Source organism: Cervus canadensis, chromosome X (genome assembly GCF_019320065.1).
Source record: "Cervus canadensis isolate Bull #8, Minnesota chromosome X, ASM1932006v1, whole genome shotgun sequence".
Taxonomy (NCBI): Eukaryota; Metazoa; Chordata; class Mammalia; order Artiodactyla; family Cervidae; genus Cervus; species Cervus canadensis.
In genome coordinates, this window is record NC_057419.1 from 55344002 (window position 1) to 55362563 (window position 18562).

General features: G+C 45.9%; 2 protein-coding genes and 1 non-coding gene across 8 annotated transcripts in view; 2 read left to right on the forward strand and 1 right to left on the reverse strand.

Annotated features, from left to right (window-relative positions):
• Positions 1 to 2534: 2534 nt before the first annotated feature.
• Positions 2535 to 13372, forward strand: TRO (trophinin). Its single transcript, XM_043457562.1, is given in 14 exon segments — positions 2535 to 2596; positions 4144 to 4232; positions 6339 to 6443; positions 6558 to 6621; positions 6879 to 6958; positions 7473 to 7503; positions 7506 to 7560; positions 8265 to 8344; positions 8446 to 8488; positions 8895 to 8957; positions 9526 to 9625; positions 10134 to 10166; positions 11206 to 11313; positions 13153 to 13372. Coding segments are annotated over 13 exon segments (915 nt in total). The 5' UTR covers positions 2535 to 2596; positions 4144 to 4187; the 3' UTR covers positions 13261 to 13372.
• On the forward strand, positions 9163 to 9291 carry LOC122436218. The gene has a single exon (XR_006267973.1). It is a non-coding gene; the product is annotated as a small nucleolar RNA SNORA11 (small nucleolar RNA).
• Positions 13373 to 14814: 1442 nt separating the features above from the next.
• PFKFB1 (6-phosphofructo-2-kinase/fructose-2,6-biphosphatase 1) overlaps positions 14815 to 18562 on the reverse strand; it is a 99325-nt gene continuing 95577 nt past the window's right edge. For 5 of the 6 annotated variants that reach the window (XM_043457558.1, XM_043457556.1, XM_043457560.1 and 2 more), the window contains 3 exons: positions 16387 to 16449; positions 15479 to 15543; positions 14815 to 15127 (listed from right to left, as the gene is read on the reverse strand). In XM_043457558.1, the coding sequence (XP_043313493.1) occupies positions 15068 to 15127; positions 15479 to 15543; positions 16387 to 16449 (188 nt within the window). In that variant the 3' untranslated portion in view covers positions 14815 to 15067. The remainder of the gene's footprint in view (positions 15128 to 15478; positions 15544 to 16386; positions 16450 to 18562) is intronic. The other variant, XM_043457559.1, reaches the window with a different exon arrangement.

Genomic DNA, 18562 nt, shown 5'->3' on the forward strand with positions numbered 1-18562 from the left:
ATTGTGAAAGACATAAAAGGTAACCTGAATACATGGATAGATATACCATATTTAAGAATAGGATGATGTAGCACTATAAAAACTTTAGTGTCTCCCAAATTTATATATAAATTGATTGATAGCACAGCTAATATTCAAGCTGAATTTTTTTATACATTGATGTACAGACTATAACATATACACTTGCTTCCTATCAAATCCTAACATTTTATAAAGTTGTTTCCAGAGGTGATATTCAAAATATAGCAACCTGTATGACATAGGCACCAACTAATGAGAAAAATCCCTGCCTACTAGTTTCTATGATGTCAATGCCTACCAAGCCCTGCTAGATTTATGTATTTTTAATTACATAAAATATTTTAGAGTTAAAAGATGCTTCTGTACCTCTTTCCAAATCCCATAACTATTTCCCTCCCTGTGCATATTTTACACTATTACAGTATATGTATGTATCTCTAAAAATGTATAGCATACTTTCACATGTATATAAATTGTATGATACTGAGCAAAGAGTTGGACATGACTGAAGCAACTTAGCACAAATACATAGTAGGTAAATATCCATTTTGATACATATTTAACTGTTGTATAGTATCTCATTGAATAACTATGCTACAATTTACTTATCAAAATTGCCTATTTCTTTGTTTTAAATTTAGGATAGTGTTCTAATTCTATTAAAAACAATGTTGCAATAAACATTCATTTTCATGGATTATTAGGAACATGTTTCTCTTGGGTACTACATAATAGTGGATTTGGGGATTATACATTTATTTACCTTTAATTTTACTAGATATCATAGTTGGACAAATGTATACTCCCACAAATACTGAATGGGATTACCTATATTCTGATACTCTCCCTAACAGTATATACTGTCAATCTTCCTTTTTAAAAGATTATTTTAGCTTTTACTAATTTAATAGATAAAGTGGTATTTTATTTTATGGTAATTTTATTTCCCTAATTAATGCTTATTGGTTTTTAATCAGGCCAGTGTCAAGTTCTGCTCATTTCTTTTTAGTAGATTCTTTTTCTGAGGATTCTTAGATGTAGTCAACATACCCTCATTCTCTATACTTTTCTAACCTGTGCCCTCTGCAGAAGTTCTACCCATAAAAACTTGGTACCAATTTCTGTATAGGTATGCTTTTGGCTGCAAACAGAAAATTCAACTCAAAACTGAATTAAAAAGGGGGGGGTGTTGTTGTAATATATATTAGGAAAGTTTGGGGATGGCAGCAGATTTAGGTATGGCTTAATGTAAAAACAAAAAGTGACAATGAAAAAAATGAAATAAAAGGAGGAGAGAGTGAAATAGCAGAAGAGGAAATGTAATATTTTGTCCTGATGTCTATTCTGTGAGTTAGGACATGAGTTCTGGGGTCTCAGAGGTGAATCCGATCTGCATGATGGATCCACAAGAAGCTCACCATCCAGAAGGCAGGACAGAGAGTAAACCAGTAAACAGAGAGCTCTCATCCAGTTTGTTAAGTGCTCTGACAGAGTCATGCAAAAGAGTAAGGGGGAAGGAAAGACTAACTAAACTTAGAGTAGTCTCAGAAGCTTATTTTGGAGAAAGCAGCATTTGTTCCAGTCTTTATAGGAAGGCAGACCTTTTATAAGCAGGCATGGTGTGTGGGAGATGGGAACAAAGACATTCCAGGTAGAGGAACAGTTTGAGCAAAGGTGTGGCATTGGCAGAATGCAGAACATGAGTCATCCAATTGTGAGTGAGGCCTGTGAGCCTGGCAGAGGCCAATCATGGAGAGCCTTGAATGAATGATAGGCTAAGGAGCTTGGATTTAAACCTGCCAGTCAAGTCAGACACAACTGTGCTCAACAAATAATTAATGACTGAGCAAATGAATGCCTGAGAAGAACTTTTTCCCCCGCACTGGGGAGCAGTGCTCCATTCTACAAGAGAGACAGGCTAAGCACTTGCTTAGTGTACCAGTAAAGACACAGCACCAGTAAAAGTTTTCAGCCAAGTGGATATGCATTAAAAGTATTAACATAGTCATTAGGGGATAAATTTAAAAAATTGGTAGACTTTTTTACATTTACTGTTTTTATTCTGAATTACATATGATGCAGGGGCACCCTAACTTTTAGCATTTAGAACCTCTAAATGTCTTAATTTTGTCCTACTTGAGCAATAGAAATGAATAAGATCTAAGAGCTTACCCCAGAGCAGCTCCTGGGGCGAGAGACCCAGACACACAACACACTATGTAATTAGTGTCGGCATAGAGGGGGCTGTAAAAAGTGTTGGTGTGGGAGCCCAGAGAAGCATGGTCCTAGGGAGAATAGAGGAGTCAAATAGGAATGGGGATACAGGATGGGGATAGAGAAATCAAAAGGAGAATAGAAGAGAGTGATTGCTGAATAAGAGATAGTAAGCAGAAAAGATATCACATGGGGAGAAAAGAAAGCTGAAAGCAGGGAGTGTGGGAGGAGGCTTACAGGCTGTGAAGGAGATCCCTCTGGAGGCGGAAAGAGGCAGGGTCACTTCCTGCTGGAGAGGGGGAGAAGCAAGGCACAGACCTAAGGAGAGGCTTGGAGACAGGACACTTTCTGGACTGGAGAGGTGAGCTAAAGTGCCCTGCTATACTGAAGAGCTTGTGGGGGCCTCCATGCTGGGATTTCAACGTGCTTGACTCCACATTCCCCTAAGTTTTGAAGGAAACCCGCTGAAGAGTATACTCGCTAAACTCATGGAAGTGGTCGGATTTAGAGGCGCTTTGACTCGATTCGTGGGGTCGCAAAGAGTTGGACACGACTGAGCAACTGAACTGACTCAGATAGCAAGGGAGATAGATGTAGAATTTCTTTTGGGCAATGGAAAGGAGAGGTCTGGACTCTGTTGTGAAGAAGAAGTGAAGTCGCTCAGTCGTGTCTGACTCTTTGCGACCCCATGGACTGTAGCCTAACAGGATCCTCCATCCATGGGATTTTCCAGGCAATAATACCGGAGTGGGTTGCCATTTCCTTCTCCAGGGGATCTTCCCTACCCAGGGATCGAACCCGGGTCTCCCGCATTGTAGGCAGCCGCTTTACCGTCTGAGCCACCAGGGAAGTGGGTGTTAGGGGTGCCTAAAGGAGGGATGCAGATCCGGTTGAGATCTCAGAAAACAGAGATGGAGAAATCGTTCAGGCCACATAAAGAAAGGAACAGAATCCAATTTAGCAGGGAGATAGGCAGTGAGGGGCTTTGTTAAATGGAGAAAAGTCGCAGGACCTGGTTTGGGCCACAGAAAGTAGCGATTTGGAGGTAGAAAAAAGAAGGGGCAGAATCCCTAATTGAATAATCGAAATGAATGGGCTTGGAGGGGAGAAAAGAGGGGCTAGGACTCGGTTGATACCGGTTTGAAAAGGAAAGGGACAGAACCTGGTAGCGGAACAAGGGTCACACAAAAGCCTGATGTCGTTGGATTTATGGGTGGGGCAACCTTGTTTGTAATAAGGGCGGGATGGTCACTTGCAGACGTGGAAGTAGGAAAGCAGTGCTGGGGAGGAGGCATGCAGGCAGAGCGGAGGAAGGGAGCATGTAAAGGGAAGAAGAGGTACGGGGAAGTACTGTAGAGTGGAGGGAGGGGGCGTTTCGAAAAAGGGGCGGTGCGGCGCACCACCGTACTGCAGAGGAGAGGTGGATGGTGTTGCGGGCGGAAAGGGGCTGTAAGAAGAGGTAGTGCAGAGCGGAGGTGGAGAGGGAGGTGTTGGGAGAGGGGTTGGAATGAGATGAGATGCAGTTAGAGTTTGTCACGGGTGGAGTCCAGTTGTTCTGCTGCTCTGAGAGCAGAGACCTTATGTGGGATTGAGGTGGTCACAGTTCAGTCCACCAAAGCACAGGAGCGCTCAGCGCCAGCGGTTGCCCCTACACCTCCCGTTGGTGCACATGCGCACTATAGAGTTGCGGGGCGTGTGTAGGGTAAAGGGGAAGGGGTAGGAGAACTGACATGTTCTTTCTTGGAAGCAAAAGGAGCTAGGATTTGGAAGCCAGACCATATGGGTTTCTAGGTATGAGAACCCAGTAGTTGAAGGGTTTGGGGCTTAAGGTTTGATGAGAACCCCTTCCTTAGGATTGGCAGGAGGCCACATGAATCTCCACCTCCCTTTCATTCTTTTCTAACTCAGGCCCCTTCCCATCAGGCTCAGCTGTTTATTGGCCCTCCAGAAAAATGGATAGGAGAAATGACTCCAATTATAAGATGACCCTGTTCCAGGTGAGGCCTCTCTGCATTCTCTGCAGGCCATCTACCCTGTTCGGAGTTCATTTACTGCAGTTGAGCCCCTACCACTCTGTAGTTGCATAACTCCCTACCTAACGTGTTTCAGTCCTCCCTTGTATGGTGGAGGAGGAGGTGAGGAAAACTTGCCTATTTCTTGCTCCCTTTCTCTTTCTTTACCCTCCCTTTCAATCAGTCGTTCAAAGGAGAAAGGGTGTAGAAAAGGTGGGCTTTGTAGAAAAGGTGGGCTTTGTTTGTAGAAAGGGTGGGCTCTAGGGAGGCCAGATAGCTCAATGCATCATAGTCTTAAGTATGTAGGGCCCTCTGCCTCCCACTGTGAGCCTAGGGCTTCACTTCTCTCCAAATGTACAGGCTGAGACAACATAAGACAGTGTCTTGCTGATACATACCCTCTTGGCAGCAACCAAGGACCCCCTGGCCATGGACCCACCAGTTGCCAACCAGCCAAAGAAAAGCAAGACCAAGAAGGCCCCTATTAAGGCTATCACTAAGACTGTACCCACTGACCCTCCAGTTCCACCTGCCAGCATGATTACCACCATCAAGTCTAAAGTAACTCTTCCAGCTTTAAATCTGCCAATCATTCCCCAAATCAACCAGGCTTCAGCTACCACTGAGGTAGCCAATACTCAGGCTTCTTCATTCACTGCTCAGCCTAAGAAATCCAACAAGACAAAGAAAGTTACTGCTAAGGCAACCCAAGGCTCCCAATTTCCAATTGACAGTGAGAGTGTCACTATACAGATCAAGCTACTCTTGCAGATCCTAAATCTGCTAGTCATTCTTCAGACTATCCAGGCTCCAATTGTCAATGAGTCAGCCAATTCTCAAGCCTTGTTAGGCCCCACCACGCCTAAGAAAATTTCCAAGGCTAAAAAGGCTGACAATAAGGTCATAGCTAGTGCCACTAATATCTCACTGGCTCTATCCACTATTTACACAGCTACCACCCACAGCCAAATTACCTCCATCCAAACTAAGAAAGCCTCCAAAGCACAAATACTGATACTGAGTTCCCAGAGGCCCCAGATGCCACTGAGATAGCTACCATGCAGACTGAGGCCTCAGCAGCAGCTATCTGGCCCCCAAAATCCAAGGCAAGAAAGTTGTCTATGAGGGCCCAAAGTCTGCTTATGAGATCTCTGAGGCCCCCCTGCCAGTCAAATGGTTGCAAACCAACCCCTAGCAGCCACACTCTGGGTCAAGAGAGGGTACAGGGCTCGGAAAGTTGACACTAAGACCCAAACAACCAAAAGCCAGACTCAAGTTGACCAAAGGATCCAGGCCAAGATGGATACCTCTCAGACCCACATAAGTGCCCTTGAGACTCAGGTTGCTGCTTCTGTCCAGGCCCTGGCAGATGACTACCTGGCTCAGTTTAGTTTGGAGCCCACAACCAGGACCCGGGGAAAGAGAAACCAAAAGGTGAGATCTCTGACATCACCACCCTCACTTTGTACTTCTTTTCCATTGCTTTCCTCCTGGTTTGTTCACTTGTTCTATAAAAGTTTACTGAGTCTTTATACTCTGAGCCAGTCCCTGCATTCACATAGGCTGTGAGAGATACTGAGAAGATTGGGATGTAGTTACTGCTCCTTGGCAGTTCACAGATTGGTGTGGATATAAGACATCGATACCGTTAGATACAACTCAGATATAATTCAACTTGTATTTACATAGTAGTTAGAATGTGCCAGGATTTGTGTTAGATATAGTTACACAGGATATATTTTTATGTTTTAAAGTAACTTGTACCAGCTAGGTCCCAGTTTTACAGGTAAGAAAACCAAGTCCCAGAGAGATGAAGTGACTTGTTGAAGGGGTACAGCTTGTAGAGCCAATGGTGGCCAAAAAAAGAGAAATAACCAGACCCTGCCCTTGGGTTGCTCCTGTCTGGCAGGAAAATAAAACTCCTGCTTGGAAGACAGTAAAAGACAAATCTAGGACTCAGTGTGGTTAATGGTAAAGTCAGGACCCACTACAGGGAGGGTTTAGGGGACTTTCAGTAACAGACAGCGTGAGGAGACAAAGCCATCTCTTTCATCTGGTGATTTTGGATCTTCCTTCTTTCTGATTATGTAGTTCAAGAATCTGAACAAGGATGAGAGAGGTGATGGCAATTATAGGCATGTCCCATGGGGCCAGAGGCCTCTGCTATCCCGAGATGTGACCATTTTGCAAGAAAGGGTAAGAATCCAATGCTGCTCAGTCTCTTCTCTTCTTCACCTGCCCTCTTCTCTGTCATTCTTCTAAGTTTTATGAAAACATATTGAAATCTCCCGTATATTCCTCTTCTCCCAGGCAAATAAATTGGTGAAATACCTGTAGGTTAAGGACCAGACAAAGATCCCCATCAACTGCTCAGGTAGTCATATCAACCCTCCTCCCTAAGCTGTCCTTTCTACTCCCCTCTCCTCCCAGCCATGGGAGTAACCATTTAGTTTTATGGCCTCTTCATTCTCTCACATGCTCCCCCTGCCCTTTTCACACTCTGTCATGGCTGGCATCTCCCATTAACACAGTTCAGGACTCAGACTATACTGACCCCACAGGGTTGGCAAAAGGGCTATAGCTCTGTGGCCCCTTCTCATCCGAACTGTTCCCTTCTTTCCCTTCCTGCAGACATGCTGAAGGATGTCATCTAAGAATATGATGAATACTTCCCAGAGATCATTGAGCGAGCAAGCTATGCTCTGGAGAAGGTGAAGGGGTATCCTCTGGGGGATGGGCACAATGGGGAACTCTTGAATGGAACAAAGGTGTACACATCCCTTTGCAGGGAACCACAGAGACTGACTAATCCAGCCCCATCCCCATGCAGATGAGCAGATGGTGGCCTAGGGAGAGGCATAGACTAGCTTGGGGTCACACAGCAGGTACAGCTAAGACCCAAGCCACCCAGCTCAACCCTGGCTTCTGTTCACTGCTGGACACATCCTGTAGTATATTTCAGATATTCACTTCTCCCTTCCATTTCCCATTCTCTGTCTCCCTAGAGTCCTATTAATCATAAAGATGATTTGGTAACAATAATACGTTTGTTATCTGTTTGCTGTGTGCTGGCCACTTAGCTAAATGCTTTCTATGCATTATCTTACTGATTTCTCACACACACTCACAAATCCTAGGTAAACAGGGAACTGCGGGATGCTCAGCCAGCTCATTGATGCCTAGGCTAAATTTTGTGATCTCACACGCTATTCTTTTACTTGGCAGATGTTTCGAGTCAATCTGAAGGAAATTGATAAAATAGCTTGTATATTCTCATCAGCATTCAGGAATCCTCTACAGGCATACTGAGAATGTAAGCTGGGAAAGGGCTGCAGTGGGAGGGAGGCTTCTGATTTTTTTTGTTGTTGTTGTTCATGATACTACTCCATCCTTGTCTTTTCCCCACATCCCCTTAGGAAGTCAGTAAAGACAGAGCCTAAAACCCCCTTTTCTATCACCCACATGTAGTTGAAGCCCTGCACACAGGAGTGGTGCCCCTTTATGATTGTCTGGAGGGTGTAGAAGCCTGGGTTACTCCTATTGTCAGATTTTCTGTTTCTCTAGAAGCTTCCCTGTCTCTTCCTATCAGGCTTGGTAGAATGGTTCTCAAGGGAAGGCTTCCTGGTGTGGGTGAATCATGATGGTTGATGGGCAGGAGCATCAGTGGGGCTGTGCCTAGAATTCTCTTGGAACTGAGGTGTCTGGAAGAGAAAGAAGGGACTCACATTGGCTGGGTGCCCAGATCATACCAGGCTGACAAGCATTCTATCCTCTCAGTAACCTGGGAAGAGCAGAATGTTATTTTCCCATTTTATGAATAGGAGACTAGGCTCAAAGTCTTAAGTGCCTTGCCCAGGATCATATAGAGCTTGAAGCATAGACTGGGCAGAATTCTCCCATATCTGAAGAATCTGGGAGAAGCTAGCCTAGTGATCTGGCTGGTGTGTTTTTTGTTTTGTTTTGTTTTGCAGATGGCTGCTGGATGTAAACCTTCTCTCTGTCCCATTATTCCCCTAGGACCAAGGACACACCCAAACTAGATCTTCTCATGGTGATTCTGAGTGTCATTTTTATGAATGGCAACAAGGCCAATGAGGGTAAGTGGCTGGGTTGGCAGCTACATGGTAGGGGGAGGGGTCATGGTCAAAATTGCACACGTTGATTTTCTATCCCTGTTTCCTTTTGCCTCCCCTTGCAGCTGTCATCTGGGAGGTGCTGCGTAAGTTGGGGCTGTGCCCTGGGTATGATTGGGCTCTGTCAGTGCTTGCTGTCCATGTTGTCCTTTGGCAAGAGAGAATGGTCCCAGGATTGCATCAGCCTGGTGGTCTGGTGGGGTGGGCAGATGTGCTGGACTGGGTCCAGAGTTCTGACCTGGGTGTATAGGGAAATGGTCCTGAACTCTCTGCTTCTTCTTTCTCCTATGTCCTCTTTCTGTTCTAATCTGATATATAAGATAGACTTTAGGGCATCCCTGATAAGAACCATCTGACCTCAACTGCCTGCTTCTAGTGACCCTGTGTTCATTATTTCCTGACTTAATTGAGATGGCCCCATGTGCTAGAGAGGTCTCTTTCACATTGGGAAATGCCTCTGCCCCCATGCGGGAAGATCTGATCTTGGTTCATGGGTTATTTTTCCCATTGTCAGGGTAAGGCACTCACTCTTTGGGGAAGTGAGGAAGCTCATCACAGATGAGTTTGTGAAGCAAAAGTAAGTGGTGTTTGTCAGGCTTTGTCAGAACCTGAAGTGTTCTGGGTGTGCCAGTCTGGTCCAGAAAGTGCTTGATCAGCCCTTTTCTTACTCTAACTTTAGACGTATGGGCATTATGTTTCCTAGAAATAAGTGAGTCCTGTCCACAATTACCATGGTGGGCCATACCAGGGCTGGGCCAGACCAAACACAAAACCCTTGCTATGGGGTGTGCTCAGAGCAGAATGCCCAGAGAATGGCTTCTCTGTTTATAACACACCCAACAGAAACTTGGGTTTACTCCTCACAGGTGGCAGAATACTTTGGCCTCCCTGTGACACCATACGCTATACATGCCTCCCCTGTAACACTAAGTGACTGCTTTGTACAGAGCCAATGGGAAATGGCTCAATATTGGAGGTTAAGACCATGAAATATGTTTTGGAGTTAGTCTGGGGAAGGAGGGCCTTGGAAATCCTTCTCCAGGAGCTGAGTTTAGTACTTGATTGGAGGAGGTTGCCACCTGGAGCCAAGTGGTTAGACAACAGGTTTGCTTGGTTAGAAGCAAGTTTTATTTCCTTTCTCCAAGGTACCTGGAATACAAGAGGGTCCCCAACAGCAGACCACCTGAATATGAGTTCTTCTGGGGCTTGCGCTCCTACCGAGACTAGTAAGATGAAAGTTCTCAAGTTAATTGAAGGTAATTGAAGAGCTTCCCTTACTTGGCATATTAAGGGCACAGGATGCCCCTGGCTGGGGCAGGCAGTGTACAGGAATGGACAGGTACAGGGTAGCCTGAAGTTCATATATAAACATATGGAACTTCATTTATGTCCCAGAATGCTGCTTGACATAAAGTTTACATCATTTCATTCATTATTCATACTTTATATTAGTCTCCTTAACTGCTATAACAAAATATCATAACTTGAGTAGCTTAAACAACAGAAACAGGAACTTCCCTGTTGGTCCAGTGGCTAAGACTCTATGCTCCCAATGTAGGGGGCTGGGGTTCAATCTGTGGTCAGGGAACTAGGTCCCACATGCCCCAACTAAGAATTCACTCACATGCCACAACTAAAGCCTGGTGCAGCCAAATAAATAAATATAAAAAATAAAAAAAAACCCAAACCAGCAGAAACATTTTATTATAGTCCTGAAGGCTAGAAGTCCTAGATCAAGGTCCAGGAGCGTTAGTTTCTAATGAAACTTCTCCTCCTGGCTTGCAGAGTTCATGTGTTCATGAACTCTTGCTGTGCTCATGGTGGAAAGAGAGTTCTTCTTTTTAAAATAAATATTTATTTTTAATTGGAGGATAATTACCTTACAATATTTTGTTGGTTTCTGCATTTATTAACATACATCAGCCATAGGTATACACATGTTCCCTTACTCTTGAACCTCTCTCCGACCCCAGCCCCCTAGATTTTCACAGAGCACCGGGTCTAGCTCCCTGCATCATACAGCAAATTCCCACTGCCTATTTGTTTTACATATGGTACTGTATATGTTTCTATGCTACTCTTTCCATTTGTCCCACCCTCTCCTTTCCTGCACCCCCTCCATGTCCATAAGCCTGTTCTCTATGTCTGTGTCTCCATTGCTGCCCTGCAAATAGGTTCATCAGTACCGTGTTTCTAGATTCCATATATATGCATTAATATATGATATTTGTTCTTCTCTGACTTACTTCACTCTGTATAATGGGAGAGCCTCTTCTTAAAAGGACACTAATCTTATTGTATCAGGAACCCACCATTATGACATCATTAAACTTTACTTCCAGAAAAGCCCTACCTCCAGATACAGTCATATTCGAGGTTGGTGCTTCAACATATTAATTTAGGCAGGACAAAAGCATTCAGTCCATAACATACTTACTCTCTTATCATTTCTCCTTATCTCTTATCATGCAAGGTAATAGGAGAACTGCCCTGACTTGACATATTAAGGGTACAAGATGTCCCTGGCTGGGGAAAGCAGTATACAGTGACGGGCAACTTGCAGTTCATTTGCGATAACAAAGTCCGTATGAAGACAGAGATGAAGACATTTAGGCTCAGTGACATCAAGTAGCTTGTCCAAAGTCACATAGCACCTAAATTATCAGAACTGAAATTGGATCTCAGGACTGACCCATGATAGAGCCCTAACAACTAAGAGTTTTTTTTAAAATGCTACTCTTAGCTTTATACAAAGCCCATGGTATGTACTTAATACATAATTACAAATGTTATTTTTATTATAATGATTGTAATTCTCATTTCAGGTACAAAAAAAAGACCCCAAGGACTGGGCCGTGCAGTACCAGGAAGCAGTGCAGATGCAAGTCCAAGCTACAGCTGTGGCTACAGCTGAGGCTGAGGCCAGGGCTGAGGCAAGAGCCCAAATGGGGAGGAGAGGAAGCTGTGGCTGGGCCCTGGAATTGGGATGACATGGATATCGACTGCTTAACAAAGAAAGAGTTAGGAGATGATGCTCAGGCCTGGAACAGATTTTCACCTGAAATTGAGGCCAGAGCCCAAGAAAATGCAAATGCCAGTGCCAGCATTGACTTCAGCAGAGAAGCTAGCACCAGGGCTAGCTATAGCGATGGTTCTAGTATTAGCTTCAGTGGTGTACCCAGCCCTGGTAATGGTTTTGGTGGCAGAGCTGGTATTAGCTTTGGTGGTACATGCAGCAACAGTGCTAGCTTCAGCAGTGTAGCCAGCATTTGCTTTGATGGCACACCCAGCACTTGTTCCACTTTCAGTGGTAGAGCCAGCATTAGCTTCAGTGGTACAGCGAACACCAGCTCTAGTTTCAGCAGTGAAGTCAGTATTAGCTTTGGTGGCACACCTTGCACCAGTGCCAACTTCAGTGGTGGGGTCAGCCATAGTTTCAGTGACCTGCTCAACACCAATACCAGTTTCAGTGGTGGAGCCAGCTCTGGTTATGGAGGCACACTCAGTACCACTGCTGGTTTCAGTGATGCACTAGCCTTGGCAGTACACTTGGCACCAGTGCAGTCTTTAGTGGTGCACTTAGCACCAGCACTCACCTAGGTGGCACACTCAGCACTAGTGTCTACTTTGGTGGTTCTCCCAGTTCTAGTGCCAGCTTTGGTGGCACACTTAGTACCAGTATCTGCTTTGGTGGCTCTCTAGCACCAGCACTGGTTTTGATGGTGTACTCAGTACCAGTGTCTCCTTTAGCAGCTCTTTCAGCAGTTGCACTGACTTTGGTGATACACTCAGCATCAATCTTAGCTTTGGTGGCACACACAGCACCAGTGCTGGTTTTAGCAGTGCTGTCAGTATTAGCAGTGGCTTCAGCAGTGTACTCAGCACCAACTCTGGCTTTGGCAATGTGTCTGCTGACTTCAGTGGGGCACTTAACACCTCTAGTGACTTTGGCAGTGCTCCCAGCACCAGCATTGGCTTTGGTGGAGCTCCCAGCACCAGCTTCTGCTTTGGGAGTATATCTAACACCAATCTGTGCTTTGGTAGCCGTCCTAGAACTTGCTTTAGTGGTCCTACCAGTGCCAGTTTTGGTGATGGACTCAGCACCAGTACCAGTTTCAACTTTGGCGATGGGTTAAGCACCAGCACTGGATTTCATGGTGGGTTGAGCACCAGCTCTGGCTTCAGTGGTGGACTGATCTCCAGCAATGTCTTTGGTGGTGGATTTGGCAGAAATGCTGGTTTTGGCAGCACACTTGGCACCAGTGCTGACTTTAGTAGTGGCATCACCACCAGTGATAGCTTTGGTGGTGGACCTAATACCAGCTTCAATGGAGGATTGAGCACCATCATTGGCTTTGGCAGTGGTTCCAGCACCAACACTGGGTTTACTGGCAATCTCAGCACCAGCACCAGCTTTATTGGTGGACCCAGTTCTATTGTTGGCTTTGGCAGTGGACTGAGCACTGATGCTGGCTTCAACGGTGGACCAAGCAGTAGTGCTGGCTATGGCAATGGACTGAACAATGCTGCTGGCTTTGGTGGTGGAGCCACTAGCCTTGGTGCCTGTAGCTTCTCCTATGTCTAGTGAAGTTTCAGGTAATTGCAACATTTCCATAGCCAAGGCCCATGGGGATGAGTATAAGAGCTGGGAGATGTTATAAGAAACCCTCAAGGTGAGAGGGCAGTGTGGGGAGATGAGCACAATGAATGAAGTATGAGGATATAGTATATTTGGTGCTAAAATGTGTTTTCATTTGGTGTTTTGTTTTCAGGTTTATTTCTCATGTTTACAGATACTGCTAATGAATTGCAGCAGTCCTTCCCATGGAGCCAAGGTACATCCTTGGAATCTTTGTCCATGCAGCAGTCTTAGCAGCTGAGGGTGAGGGTGACACACTATGAAAATAATCTGTTTGCCAATTCTGCTTTGTTCTTTGCTTTTTGTGTTCTATCATATTTGGTATCATAGTTACATTAAATTTGCAAAATGAATTTCAGTTTGTTCTGTCTTTTAATGTGCTTAGGTTGATGTGGGTGATATTTTGGTTTCATAGAAGAGCTAGAGATCAGCTCAGCTGTTTGGGGAAGGTGGGCTCTGGCTTTACACTAAAAAGAAAGTATGACTTCAGTGGGATAGAGTCTTGGGGAAAGCATAGCAGACCAGCAGAAAATAGCCTAAGTCAAGATCTAGAAGGGGAAGCCTGGAACAGAAGGCAAAGGGAGCAGATTCTTGAGATTAAGTACAGTTTCATTTTGAGATATCTAAGAATGGAGAGATAGACAGGGACATAACTAATAGACTAATAACTAATAGACAGGTGGACATAGCAACAATGGAGGATTTTCTTGGCATGGGAGAGAGACCCAAGCATGTTGCATAGACTATGGATGCAAAAGCCAATAGAGAAGGACGGGATATAGATGTGGAATAATCAGGAACTGACTGAATCAACTTATCCTTGAGAAGGTGGGATGGATAGAATACCAGAGAATAGAGAGTGGTCCTGACTTTGAACAGAATTTAATGGTGGCTGTGGAAGGAGATAAATGTAGATTTGCTTCAAGCAGTGATCATCAACCTTGTAATAGATCCCAATAAAAAAAATGATGTGGATTATACAAGGTTTTTAGTCTTGCTGGTGGTTGTGATGGGAGGACAAAAAGGAAGAAAAAAAAAGGCAGGGGGTGTATGAGTCTGTATCTTCACAACTGGGTTGCTGGTACCTTCCCATAGTAGCTGCATGGAGATTGGCTGAAGAGATAGAAAGTAGGATCCAAGATGGCCAGGGATGGAAGAAAAATGAAGAGGGAGAGGACTGAGTGATTGGGAGATATTGAGGAATCAAAGGACTTATACTTGATGCAGTGCAAGGGTAAATATTGTTCATTAAAGAAATGCTACATACATGCCTGCTGTGTGGGAGGATGACACAGAGAGTTATAAGGACTAGGGGGCCAGTGGTCAGACAGTGAGATGCTTGTATTTAAGAAGTCAAACTGGGGAGAAGTCTAGATGATGCCAACCAAGGTCCATGGAGTGACTGACTGAAGGGAAGATGATCACTGAAGTTGAGGGGGCAGGGCACTAGGTGACCAGGGTATTGTTTGGATCATTTATATGGACAGTGAAATCAGTCAGGATGGCAACAAGAGTTGGAGAAGAAAGGAGAACTGTGGTCTAAGTACAGATTCTTCTTTGAATATAGGGATGAAAGTGTCATGTTCCCAGTCATGTTGCCCACCAAAGAACAAGGCTATAGGCACTCACATGGACGCTCCACCTTCACATTTCGAGATGCTTCTCCAGAGCCCTTTTATCCAGGAAATTCTCACCCAGTCCATACCCCACAGCACCAGAGCCATTTCATAGGGTCAGGATCTTAAGAAAATCTTGTAGGAGAAGCTTCACAATGACCTCCTTTATCCTTTTGTAAGCAGTAAGGGAAGTCTTTATTGATCAGGGAATAGGAATTAAAAAGGAACAAGTTCCATCTTGAGCTAGACAGCTCCTTGTTTATAGCTAGAAATCAAGGCCTATTTTGGAGCTGATGAAGGTTTCTTTACTGGAAGTGGGTCTCTTCCAGTGAGGCCAAGTTCAGAGTGTTCTCAGTGTAAGAAAAGATCAATCATAGCTCCTAAAGGTGAACCCAAGAAAGGACAGAGGCAGTTTGATGTCTTAGAAAGGGCTCAGTAGTGGGCAGGAACAGTGTCCAGGGCTTCTTCAGGTTCCCGGCTGATGTCCACATTCTGAGAGGAAAGAACCTAGTATTAGTAGGAAGGAACCAGTAGTCTGGAGCCCCCACCTTTCCCTGCCTCTTGTTCTCACTGCCAGGCTCCCCTCTTTCAGCCAGACCTGGATCCTTACTCTTTCTTTAGGCAAGCCTGGGGGAACCTCAGCCAGAGTCCTTCTAGGCAGGGTTGCTCTAGTCCTGCTTCTCTATGGTATCTTGAGTCTGGTCTGCAGTTCCTACATTTCTGGGTGCTGGTTTTTCTACCTGTTGGTGGAAACACCCAAGCTCTGTGGGAGTGGGGCGGCCTTTCTGCCGGGGAGGGTGCTTTCACAACATCCCAGCTTGAGCCACAGAGTCCCTCACCTACCTCAGGCTTCTCCCGATGTGTGTTTACAGCCTCCACATTCAGGTAGATGGACTCCACCTTGCAGCCTCAGAAAAGAACAACCAGTCCATCCATAAGCCACCCAGGTGAGCACAGGTCTCCCCTGAGGTGTCATTCCCTCTCCCCGTCAGCACCCACTCCCCCAGCTCCATGCTGTGTGCAGGTTATAGCTGCCCTTTAGGGAGGGGAATTTAGACCAGCTGTGTGATGTCTGGGGAAGACATCAGGCCTAAGAGGCAGGCTCTGCTCCTAATAGTCTCGCTGTTCTCTGAGCCTCCCTTGTCAATGGGAATGAGAATTGAGAAGAGATGATCTCTGCCCCACTCCCCAGCTTTTTTCTGTGAGACAGAAACCTAATCTGTGTAATAAGGATGGAGCTTTGTGGAGCCTCCCAGCTGTGTTAGGTGCTAAAGTGCTAAAAGAATCTTGGGGCCACTACCTTGGGGCAATCAACCCCAGGTAAAGTTTATTTTGAGAACTATGTGGTTACTGCAAGATCAGAGGTGTGGAAGACCACAAGATACTTCTGGGGAGCCTCAAGAAAGAGGAGGGTGGTACCATTGGGGTTTGGATCTGGCATAGGAAGCCCAAAGCCTGTGGAAGCCCCTCTTTCTCTGGTCCCTTTTTGGGACCCCCCTCTTCTACAGCTTTGTGCTATATGATTGGTGCTCTGGTAGAGACAGAGAAAGCTGGGGCCACATCCCAGATTTAGAGGCTACCTAAGTCCTTCCCCCATTGTTATCTTGCTACCACCAGTCCTGCCTCTACCAAGACACCTAACTACCCACCCAGGGAATCTCTCTCAGGACTTTGCTGGACAAATGGTAGGCACTGCTGGCATGCTCATAGCGTCTATATGCTTTTCCCGAGATGAAGGTGAGGGCACTCACCATAAGCCACAGGTGTAAGTTTGAGCACTGTGTGCAGAGGGCACTTGAGATAAGGCAATTCATCTGGAAAGGAGGAGAGAGCAGCTTTCAGAGGCAGGATGCTAGGGGTGTCACCACCTCTCTGGGGTTCCAGGCTTAATGCACTCTTCCCTTCCACCCCCTTCCCCATGGATATCTTTACCTGGGTCCTGCTCACCCACACTCTTCAGGGGGCAGTGCTGAGAGCCCAGTGGGGAGGAAGGAAAAGAGCAGAGAGGCTTCAGGAGCAAGGAAGATGGTGGGTCCTGGGGATCTGGGACAGACCCTGGGTCCCCAGAAACCAAAGATTGGCACTGTGGAGGTGGCTGACCTCCTCAACTGCAGGGCAGACATGAGAGCAAGGCAAGCCTCCCTCCCACCCCCACTCAGTCCTACCACGGGGTCCCCCACCTCAAAGGTCACAGCAGGTCTCAGCCAGTGTTTTCTGAGGCCCTACTATGCGCAGGGCCTTGGCTGAGGTGCATGCACCTTGGCAGCTCTTGCAGCTTTCTCCCCAGCCCAGGCCTGTGCCTTCTGACTCCTTGGACACTTGTTGATGGACAAGCATTCACTGATTCACTTGTGTTCAGTTCCTGATGATTTGCATGCAATGACTTGCATGGCCTTGACGGCAGTCACCAGATAGCCTCAAGGGAGTGGATGACTAGGCACACTCCATGGATGAGGACCCTGAAGCTTTGAGAAGGAAGACACTTGCCCTGAGTCCCACAGCCAGGAAGTGGCAGTGCTGGAACTGGAACCCAGGATGCTTTGAGCCCAAATGTGTGCTCTGACCACTGAAGTCTTCTGCCACTGCCTTTGAGGGATGCACAGTGCTGTGTGGTGACACTCCCACCTCTCATTCCTCTCTGTAAACACCCATCCTCCTGATCACCCAGGAAACATATTCAGCTTTCTATCTTCCCTTCATTGAGCCAGTACCCACCCATCATGGCCTCCCTGCCCCTGAGGGTCATGCTAGGCTTTTCAGGCCTGCCATGGCCCACCCAGCCTCCTGACACATAAAATTTCCTGGGCAACCAATCTGCTCCTCCTCCTTGCCTTTGTCATCATCATCTTCAGGTGCTGGGTCCAGTGCTTTTGGTCTACTACCTCACTCCATTCTCACTGATACTTTATGGGAGTTACTGTTCCTCACTGCATGCCTGACAAAATAGATTCAGAGAAGGGAATCAACTTGCCTGAGGTCTCTGACCCAGTTCTGCCACTGCCTAGACCAGTGATCTCAACCATGCTTTTTCTTTTTCTGGTCCTTGAAGATCTTATCTCTTATAGCACAGGATTGGACCCAGCTCTGAGGTCCTGTGGATCTGAGTTCTCAGTCACAGCATCTTCCTGAGTTTCAGTTTCCTTACTTCAGCAATAGCGGTAAGAGCATGTGCCCAGTTGTGCCTAGCCCAGCTCCTAGGACATCTGTGACAAGCTGGCATGGCCTGTTCATGAAAGCGGGTAGTATGTGGGTAAAGCAGTGGGCAAATGGGAGATGCATGTGCTTCCCATGAACCCCACATGTGTCTGAGATAAGGTGCCTCTGGAATGCACCCAAGATTAGTGCCTCTCTCTGCCCCACTGAGCCCTATGATCTCGGGCAAGTCACTTCATCTCTCAGAGCCTCCATTTCCTCTTCTGCACAGTCAGGGTTACAGGACCAGCCTCACAGTCTCAAAACTAGTACTGAGCAGTAGAGATGTGAACAGTATCAGAAATCTAGCAGCACCACCCCATCCCCTGTCACCTTTTTTCCATTGAGGAGACTGAGGACCAAGCAAAGGAAATTACTTGTCCAATGTCAAGTTCTCAAGTCCTCCAGGTTCCAATTCTAGATGACTCCATATTATAAGAGCCCTTTGTTTGGAAGCTAGCATCATAGAAAAGATCCAAGTCTGCAGGACATTGGACACTTTAAGTATGACTTTGCACTGTCCTCACACATCCTTACTTCAGTATCCTGGAGATGCCAACACTTCAGTTTCCATTTCAGAAATAGACTTTCACACCTGGAGGTGACATGATAGTCCCTTGCCAGGACAGCTGCCCTAGCTTGCAATTTGTAATCAGTGTGTAGATACTCCGTAAATGAAAATATCCAGATTTTTTAATAAAAATAAATTATCATTTAAAAATGAAAACACCACTA